At 46.7% G+C, this 9908-nt stretch overlaps 3 protein-coding genes across 3 annotated transcripts in view; 1 reads left to right on the top strand and 2 right to left on the bottom strand.

Moving 5' to 3' along the window:
• Positions 1–2050, bottom strand: part of Pmar_PMAR014097 (conserved hypothetical protein) — a gene marked incomplete at its 5' end in the record, with an annotated part of 5413 nt that extends 3363 nt beyond the window's left edge. The window contains 8 exons of the mRNA XM_002777070.1: positions 17–138; positions 483–615; positions 665–779; positions 827–924; positions 1075–1209; positions 1272–1356; positions 1403–1584; positions 1936–2050. Of these exons, the coding sequence (XP_002777116.1) occupies positions 17–138; positions 483–615; positions 665–779; positions 827–924; positions 1075–1209; positions 1272–1356; positions 1403–1584; positions 1936–2050 (985 nt within the window). The remainder of the gene's footprint in view (positions 1–16; positions 139–482; positions 616–664; positions 780–826; positions 925–1074; positions 1210–1271; positions 1357–1402; positions 1585–1935) is intronic.
• A 936-nt stretch (positions 2051–2986) lies between these two features.
• On the top strand, positions 2987–5660 carry Pmar_PMAR014096 (eukaryotic translation initiation factor 4e, putative; the record flags this gene model as incomplete). The annotated part of the gene is made up of 14 exons (XM_002777069.1): positions 2987–3139; positions 3192–3282; positions 3333–3402; positions 3450–3512; positions 3567–3684; positions 3728–3868; positions 3911–4034; positions 4077–4185; positions 4235–4326; positions 4382–4511; positions 4565–4676; positions 4726–4806; positions 4852–4960; positions 5110–5660. The coding sequence occupies 14 exons, from the start codon at positions 2987–2989 to the stop codon at positions 5595–5597; spliced, it is 1881 nt and encodes a 626-aa protein (XP_002777115.1). The 3' UTR covers positions 5598–5660.
• Positions 5661–6724: 1064 nt separating this feature from the next.
• Positions 6725–7691, bottom strand: Pmar_PMAR014095 (conserved hypothetical protein; the record flags this gene model as incomplete). Its single annotated transcript, XM_002777068.1, has 6 exons — positions 6725–6778; positions 6936–7053; positions 7111–7295; positions 7345–7440; positions 7489–7561; positions 7612–7691. The coding sequence occupies 6 exons, from the start codon at positions 7689–7691 to the stop codon at positions 6725–6727; spliced, it is 606 nt and encodes a 201-aa protein (XP_002777114.1).
• Between the last annotated feature and the right edge of the window lie 2217 nt (positions 7692–9908).

Below are 9908 nucleotides of genomic sequence, written 5' to 3'. Positions count from 1 at the left end.
CCACTACTACTCCTACCAACACGTTTCTTCATGCCAGATTCCCCACTACCCCTGTCCAGTGGACCAAGGAATTTCATCATATCTCCACTAGCGTCCAACCCTCCACCAGACACCAGTGACAAGGCTGACACCGCGTACCTAAGAGGGGAGGATATGAACATGGTCAACTACGTTTGTTGGTGACAATTCTGCTAAAACACATTGGAAGTTCTGTTGAGTCTTGTTTACTCGGAGTAAATTACTCCTACCAGAGCCTACTAGTAACTTTTGATAATGTGTTGAGGAAACTCCTGAGCTCAGCTGAGGAAAACATTCCTCCATTACTGCTTACTACAACAACTACCGATCAATATTGAACGCTTCCATTCAAGCACTACTTTATCCTACATATACCCCCTCCCTAGCCTCCCGTGATCATTCAGGGAGATTTACACTCTTTGCTTCGTCCCAAATCCTAATACCACACCTCCCTCAACTATTACATATAAAGCTTCTGATCAACTCCACCAGTGACTATGAGCACAGTCTTGTTCGCAGAGCTGCCCTCATCAACAACTGTCGTCGATGACATCACCATACATGCGACTGACCATAACTCCCCTCGAGATTCAGCACCTGATGGTATGAAATGAATATTGCATAAGCCACCACAGTGCAGCATTACATGTCTGAACACATATCTGTGTTCCCACACTCCACACCTTACAGGTAGTATCCTTCGATACACTCACTACATATGCTATAGATGCATCGGTAGACTCATTGTCATACAGTAGTGTCTACAGAAAACTTTTCCGCATATATTGTATCCTACTACTATTACTACCAGACCAGTGACTTGATCCTTATGACCACTAAGTCGGCACATACCAGCCTCTGCCACAACATCCCATACGATGACGTCATTATCAGCTCCACCGCTACCTAAAGGAACACACATGTACTATCCTAAGTTCAGTACACGCACGGGAATCGTCGTGAGCCAATCTCATGTACTATGGCCTTTAGCGCTATTAGGGTGGAATGAGCAACATCCACTATATACCTCCACCACCACAGGAGGCCATAACTTACAGAGTTGGAAGCCACCTCGGGAAATCTTGAGGACATTAACAGCCGATCGATGTCCTATAAAGGATACTTCCGGCACCCACATGCCTTCCACAGATCCTGGCTTGCTCTCCTCGAATGCAAATATTCGAATGTAACCTATACCATCAAAACGTGAACAACAGTCCGAAGTAACTACGTAGTAGTAGTGCTACTACTACCATCACTATATCCAACAGCCATCTTAGCGCCAGCCCAGCCATTGGCTGTAGTACTTGGTATGAACAGATCGGATAATGCAGTTACCTGAGGTGTGGTATGAGGTATTTGAAACACAATGTAGGGAGTGTACTTGAGGTGATCTCTTGTGGAGTTCATCTCGTCCCAAGGGGACCTCCATAACACCCTTAATGGTCTGAGTCTTGATATCCCATACAGTAACAGTATCGTTGGTAGGACAGAAAGCATATCGAGGGGTTGCAGCTTGAGAGGATGATAAGGTACTGGGATTGCCACTGGTTAGCACTACATTGCCTGAGACAACTACAAGTAATGATGGTATCGATCACACTCTTGAAAATTAATAATCAGATATCAATCAGATTGAATCTAGGAAGAGTAAGAGGACTTTCCAACTGCTAACTGGTGCCCCTTACTGCCAGTCTAAGCGTATTATAAAATTAATAATAACGATACCCATTCGAGTGAAAACAAAGCGAGTCGTCTACTGTGAAACTACACGAAAAGGTACACAGCTTCCACTGAACCTAGCCCGACAACAACTACGACCATTACCCAATGGCAATAATAAAGTTCGAAAACAATTTTAATATTATTCGAAAAAAGGTTAATTTTCGACTACCAGAATCAGCTATACGACGCGACCCAGCCCCCCGCATCCCAGATTGCCCGTAGTAGAAGCCTCCTTCGTATTACCTCGTTGGCTAATGATAGCTCCTAGTGTACCCTCCCCTTTGTATTTAAGATAGGCCTTGGGCATTATATACTCGACTCTCCTGCTCTGCACACAGGAATACGATAGGGCGCGCGCGGTAGAGAAATGCAGGAAGTATTACTAATTATTGCAAGAAAGTGACAGATCTTAGCGGAGCGATGCAGAACTTAGCGCTTTCCCGATGGAAAACGTACACTTGCGATAACGACCATTTTGGTGGTCAACAAAGACGTGTGGAAGTTAATAATATCATTGAATGTTGATAGGAGGAAATATCATCTACTTGCTGTCATAATGCGGTCGTATTATGTGCCTTTGCAGGGTGGTTCAAAAGTGGGCTTATTGTGAATCTTTCTACCCGATCTAAGATGTAGCCAAAGTATAGGATATACACGACCCTCCAGAGTTGGCCACTCCCGATGTCTCTGCTACTTCAAACACAACATCAGTTCTAATACTCCGTATACACATTCTGGAGCCGCTCTAAACACTCGCTGAGGGATGAAGACCAAGAGGAGTGAAGGAATCAAGAGACGAAGTCGATGGCGGCAGCCTTAGAGCAGAAGAACGTGATTGCTGTATCATGTATTGCTCGTAATTAAGGACTGTTTCAATCTGTATACACATTCTGAGGGGAGGGCGGCTTTTATATCATAACTCCGGTGCTTCCTCTTTGTAGCAGATCGATCTCTACAACATTTACTAGAGTGTCGCTCGTGCTCACTTACCTACTCTGAGGAGGCTCTTGTACCCCACTGGGTTAGGATCTTTTACTTCCCAAGATTCCATGCTGGTATCGTTATGCGTTTCGTCTACAACGCGCTCGCCCGAGCAGAACAATACAGACCGTAGTAGTGATCGAATTAAATGGTTTCTAGCAGTAGTATATCCTTATTGCATCTCCCTCATCGAGCGCTGCGTTTTAGTACAACAATATGATGCCAATAGTAGTTGTTTGGAGCAGTAGTACCTGTCCAGTGTATGGCAGCAGCTGTGGTCACCACGTCCATCCGCTCTCCCTCTACTACTACTGATGATGCTGAGGAGGAACAACAGGATGGTAAGAATAGTAGTAGTAATAACAGCAGAGCCCAAGAAGCAGGAGCAGATCCGGATATTATAGATGGCCAGTTTGTAAGCTAAGGCTCAATCTGTGTTCTCTTCTGTCCAGTTTGGTATCTTATAGATTCTCCCTGATTCCGTTATAGTCGAGTTCGAAGCGGACGATGAAGCCACTGAACCTCAAATCAAAGAGGCCGCTGCTAGACGTGAAAGGAGTACTACTTGCCATACCACACCTCCGCCTACTCATCTCGATCCTGTCTAGGCCGTAGTTCAAGTCGCCCCCGCAGACGCTCCGGCATCAGCGCTAGCCCACCACTATGTCCTCAGAGCAGGTGGTCGTGGCACTCACGCTGAACACTGAATGAGAATCCCGTGTTAGATACCTCTTGTGGAGCTGTGTTCGGAGCGACTCTGAGGCGGAACCATCTCCTGTACTGCAATAGTAAGTCCCCACTCACCACAATAACTGCTCACATCTTCTTCTCCTCGACCTCAGTAGTCGTAAGGATCCCGATTCTTCGTCATCAACTGTTGGTGCCTACAACATGCCTCCACCATGGCTTGGCTCTACAAGTGGTAACGCGGCGGCTAGGGAGGCAGTGGAGCTACTCAAGGTCTGCTCCCTTTTCATGCTATATAGAGATATGCTTATTACAGGCTAAACAGAAGTCACGGTCAAAGCATGCGGTCGACAAAGCTAATGGTATTCCCGCACAAGAAGTTGGTGACACGGCAAATGAGAATCACCATGCACCGGTGAGTGTGTTGAAGAATAGGAGGCGGAGACGAGGTCGTCAAGTAGGCTTGAATGTGGCTGGTGCGCTGTGATGGTCGACGCAGGTTCAGCAAGGGGCAGGAGGAATAGAAGAGCAAGCCGCTTGTGACAACGCCACTAATGGCGAGAATAAGATTAATACTGACAATGAACCAACGCCTCGACAGGAGACTCCTGTTGTTGCGGAAGGTGCGGTATCGAATTATCCCCAATCGGATGGACATAGTGTAGGTGATACTGACAAAGCAACTGAGGTAGTTGAGGAGGAGGTGGCCAAGGTTGAAGTAGTTGAAGAAAAGGCAAAGGAAGGAACTCCACTGTTCGACACTTTCACGATTTGGTAGTTCTCGAATCGGGCAATAATTGTCTCATAGACGGGTCTGGGTTAGGTACGATCCTGGGGTGAGCGGCGGCGGCGCTTCATGCAAGCCAGCTGGACCGCGAGATTCCGAGGAGTATACTCGGGGCCTCATACGTCTGGGTAGGCCACACTGTCGTCTGCCCTGTCAAGACAACATCTTTATTGGGGATCTTAGGTGATGTTGACACTGTTGAGGGGTTCTGGCAGTTCTGGAACTCAATCGACCTCATGAAGTTGCCTAAGTTCAGCACTATATCTGTTTTTAAGAATGGTATTCAGCCCGCATGGGAGGACGAACACAATCAGTACGAACGCAACACGCCGCTGTATCAGGAGGCATCCTTTCCTCGTCATTCAGGGAGGGTGGCCGCTGGGTTGTTAAAGGCCTCTGTCGATCGGATAGTAAGGAGTACTACTCCACGTGTGTCCTGGCCTTATTGGGAAATCTATTCACGGCTCCTCAGAAGATGGTGACACGATTGGATACAGGAAATTGCCACTGATTATTGTTGCCTTCAGAACGGTATTGTACTATCAGTTCGACCCAGGGGCAATTCCATAGCTCTCTGGAACACTATGGTTGACCCCGAGTTGTTCGAGGTAGGCTTCGTAGTAATGGCAGTAATTGCAGTGACGTTCGAATAGGTCATAGACTGGGAGCTACGTTCCATCGCCCCTGAGGACATGCAAGAAACGGTTGAGGTGGAGTATAGGGACCACAGAGGAGCTATAAATCACAACATGAGAAAGCTTGGTAGCACTTGGGTTTTTCCAGCAGTGGTCGTATAACGGGATCGGTTTTGATCGTATCGAATTGTGTATCCGAACTTGTCATCAGAGGAATCTTAGTCATTCTTGGAATTGCCGGGTCGCGACTAATCTGATGATGGTGTTGCTATTCAGGGAGCGGTGCTTCTCATTGGCGGCTATGCACTGGTATGGAGAACGCCGTTGGTTCAATGATGATGACACCATCATCCAACGAGGATATCACATGTCCCGACACTTTATACGATCCTTACACTACGCCCAAGGCGGCTGCCTATTACCCTCATGCTGAGTTCAACGCAGATGCCCCCGAGTTCTGTCCGGGTAGCGCTGGCTGCGGTCAACTGACAGGTCTATCAACTGATACTGGATCGAGCAACAGCTTTTATATGGAGACGCCCGTATGGGATCATTCCGCTATGTATTGGGAAGGAGAGTACAATGAGGAGGGGGTCCCCTTGCATGGAGAGGAGGGTTACTATTATGTCGATGATCAATGGATGATGGGAGATGACGAGGCTGAGGAGGACCAAGAGGGGGACGAGCATGTCGACGATGAAGGTATTCCGAGTAAGATGCCGACAGCACTAGGACATGAGCGGAACGATGCTATCGAAGTTTGAACGTATTGTACATATTGTATATATTATGGACGTCTCGTATCTTCATCAGTCTTTCAGTACAGAACCAATCTAATCTTGAGTTCGGCTCACTGACAGTGAACTCCTATCTTTTAAGAGTTAATTTGGGGTGGTCTGAACAGGTCGCATGGCACCAGATTTTTGACAGAGGGAAAGTCCTAGCTGATCAGTCATTGGCTTTCCTAACTCGAATGGCATACCGCTCTTTCCCCTGTTAACTTCGTTTTGCTTCGTTTACCATGACCATGCCCTTTCACGAGTATAGAGAGCGATTATCAGCATAGCAGAGGCATTGAGGGAGAAGACAAATTATAATTCGAATGGACGCCATAAGCCCCAGAAAGACGTCAATCGCTGGGAGAACGGAATTTGGCGTTGCGTTTGGCTGTGGGACGACATTCTTCCGTGAATCATATTCTTACGCAAGACGGTTCCGACTGAGGAAATTCGGTTAGACAAAATATCACGTGTTCTTTTCAAGTTTTAACATGTGCGAGGAATGCGAAGACGCATAGGACACAGAGCTGACATACAGACGCTCATGCAGAGATCTGACGAAATGACTGAGCCCCGCCATTCTTTACGATTCAGTCTGCCTATCATACTGGAGTTGAAGCAGAATGCACGGGTGAAGGTTACTTGCGAAGGTTACTACTTCAACCCGTCTGTGAAGGGACAGATACACGTCAGATCGACATCTTGCGAGTGCAGTACGATGCTTAATGACGTTCTACAAGACGCCACGTTATACGCTAGCTTCACCATGAACTGAAGTGCGAACTGAACCAGTCCTTGGAACTTCCAAGTTGGAAGTGGAAAGTGCGATATAATAATGATTAACTCATAAACAAAAGGCCACTTTCAATTTACGTGTGAATCTAGTTTAATCAAAAAAAGAGTCTTTTAGTTTAATCAATATCCTTCACTCTCTACTCTATAAACTCCTCCCACACGACTTGGAACCCTCAATGACCTGTAAGAACATGTCCAGGTCAACAGCATTATTTCCCTCAGACTCGCACGCAGAAACAGCAGACACCTCTGAGATGCATATCGCAAAGCTCACTTACGATCGTTAGAAGGAGGTAGTAGTGCGAAGCTTGGAGCAACTACACGGTTGCATAGGAGTCAACCAAATCGAGCATCTGCTCTTGAACGTTCTCCTGAAGAAAATGATGAATAACTCGGACACACAGCATACATGAATTAACCGTCTGCAAATACTGATCAAACTAGCTCTATGATGGAGAACTCATCATTACTGTGAATGAGTTATCAAGGAGCGACACACTTGTTAGATCTGATTCGTCCAAGACATACATCAATATCAATGAGTCCCCATTCGACAGCAATCAGCAGAGGGAACCAGGCATCAGCCGCAGCATAACGAATTTGACTCTTCCTCAGACGTCCACTCCACTGATGGAAATTCGGGTAACTGATGAAAGGTAGACCACCTTTGCTACCTCGACTATACAAGAGCATGGTAACTCACGTAGGTTTGAAAATGTTGAACTGAAGGTCGCGGCAAATAGCCTTCAACCCAGTCTTGTGCATCCCTTGTCTCTGAGCCTCTTTAGACACGTCAACGAGAGATCGTGGGGGAATTTCAATGCCAAAACTCTCCATTAATTTCTTCTTATCGCGACTATCGAAACCACAGACAACTTTGACGGTGTTCTGAATATACAGTTATGGCTACGAATTGCACTCAAAGACGATCACTCACGGGGCATGTGAGAGCATCGCGAAGTATAGGATGGAGATCCTCGCCAGGTCTACAACGGAAAAGTAAAACTCCATTGGTTGGAGTGGCGACTTGAATCTGATGGGAAGTCACAATGGAACGTCATTGACAAGGAGAGGTGTCTACCAAAGCAATCGGGTTGTTCTGTCCTTTGAACTCTCTGTTCCACTCGAAGTCTAAACCCAAAGGCTCTCTGAACCTGTTAAAAGAGGGTACACGAATGATGATGAAGAGCGGCCACATGCCCACAAGATATTCCTGCAGAATTCGTAGAGATCATCAGGACCATCTACGATTTGAATGTCGCCGACGTAAGTATCAGTGGACATACTTTGGCGATTTAGAGGACAAGACAACAACAGACTGCAACAATTACAAAGCTTCAACGAACAATGACATGATATCAAGGAGGTGCACACAAAACCTTATTCAACTCCAGGCTGAACAGAACAGCTCGAATTACAAGCTCTTACACCATAGCTTTGATGAAGCATGAATGGAGACAACCACAACTACAGCAGATAATCAGCAGCACAGCACACGTCTCTCGAAGATGAGTCCTCCACAACGCACGACGACTACTGCTAGCCTACCGCAAAGTGTAATACGCCTGTTGCCTCCTATGGATCTGACACGAAGGAAATGACCAATGCGCTATCGCCGTGTCACCATCAGTGGTATATACCATGCATACATTGCATTAAAAACGACATTTACTGGGGTAGTCTCGCCTCAAACAGACCAAATTTTGGTCTGCCTGGTTTTGGTCACCAAAACAATCGATAGTAATGCAAAAGTAATCAACGGTGAAACTAGCAGTACTGAGCTAGTGCCAGCGTGCTCAAGGTGTTACTCGTAAACTACGAAAATTGTCATACGAAAATCCGCACTCAATTTCCTTACTATGGAGTTGTCTCAACCACTGCGAAATCACATACGGAGTGTTTACGCACTATGATGGTCACGAGTAATGCAGCCTCCCTAGTTACACTAGCGGCAACGACAAGGAGGGCCTGACAGCAAAGCCTCCCAAGTCCTTCCTACCATCGTCTATGACGTAACAATGTACAATCCCCATCATCTTCAGCCCCATCGTCAACAGTACTCTTCACATCTACCGTTACATCACTCCGAAGGGCGTGCGAAAACTCAAAGAATCATACATACAGTTACTAAGACAACAGGTGCACACAAAGGTATCCTAAGAGAGCACTCCGACACAATTCTAGCCAGATCGGTCACGGGGCGTCTCCGAGTCAGCTTTCTGCTCGGGTGCAACGTGCCTGTCGACTCGCGACACTAACGATGGATCATCGTACTCTGAACCCCGCTTGAAAATTTTTTTCATTCGTCCCGTTGTACATGCCTCCCCAAAATCGTCGTCCACGGATCTCATCAAATTCACACTGGAAACCAGCACTCACAAACAGACGGTGTTGCCAGTCTCTCGTACGTGTTGAACATGTCGACTCGGCCTTTTCATTGAAGACGTGAAATTATCGGCGTTGAAAATCTCAAGCTTGTCAGAAAGATGCAACCATAATACATACACTAGTAGCAGTTAACAATCCTATGCGTGTCGGATCGAGTCAGCTCCTCAGCGATATGCTTTCCAATGAACTCTACTGGAAAAGAGGCTGAGGCTCCTGGTGCACGTCGTGGAGCACTTCGCTCCGCTGTGCTCGAGACGAGACGATTCCAACATGAAATGTATGGATTTGAGACATCTTCCTCATCTGTTGAGTCCCATGTCTACTAACTCTCCCAACTAGCATGACAGCGCCATCCGAGCTAGAGGGGGACTCGTCTGTTGTGACCTTCGGATTGACTCGGGGGCTCGTATCTCGCCAAGCTTCATATCTGACCAGTAGATGTTCTCTCCCCATAAGAGTACTCGAGAAGTCTACTCCGACACTGAGCGGAGAAACAGAAGAAAACGCCATTTACAGACTCCGACGGAATCATTCCGTGACTGCCAGTTTCACCAAGGGCCGAATCCGCGGCTCACAGACCCGACTCTGAGCCAACTGAGCTTGCCTGGCACGAATTTCAAGGAATCTCTCAAGTATGTCACTGGTAACAGGAGCGGTAATGCGTGAATGAGGAGCGATTGAGCAGTGTGGGAAAATATGCACATGGTCAACTGTGAGTGTTGCGGACAATATGGAACTTTCAAGGAAATTCCAAGAAATTCTTATTGGTTTCTGTACACTTCTACACAAATTCGTGAGTAAACTTCAATAATTGGTGAGGAAACTACTGGACTCAGCTGACGAAAGCGAACATATTTTCCAACACTGTGATTAAGCTGCACAACAGGAGTGAAGACAGATGCTAGACACACAACTATCTCAACACGTGTCATGGTCTATGAACTTCTACCATGAATCGAGAGAAGAGCTCCCGCTCCTGCAGTTTGTCACGCAGGAACTCGGATGGCGAGCCCAGCATGGTGACGGTGACATCAGTGCTCTTCAGTTCCTTCGAAATGCGCATGTCCGCGTCAAACGCCAATTGCTCTATCTCGCCACTAAGCTCGTTCATAC

The sequence above is a fragment of the Perkinsus marinus genome, assembly GCF_000006405.1.
Source record: "Perkinsus marinus ATCC 50983 genomic scaffold scf_1104296952306, whole genome shotgun sequence".
Lineage (NCBI taxonomy): Eukaryota > Perkinsozoa > Perkinsida > Perkinsidae > Perkinsus > Perkinsus marinus.
The sequence above is the reverse complement of the archived record's forward strand: the minus strand, read 5'-3'. Positions and strand labels throughout refer to the sequence as shown.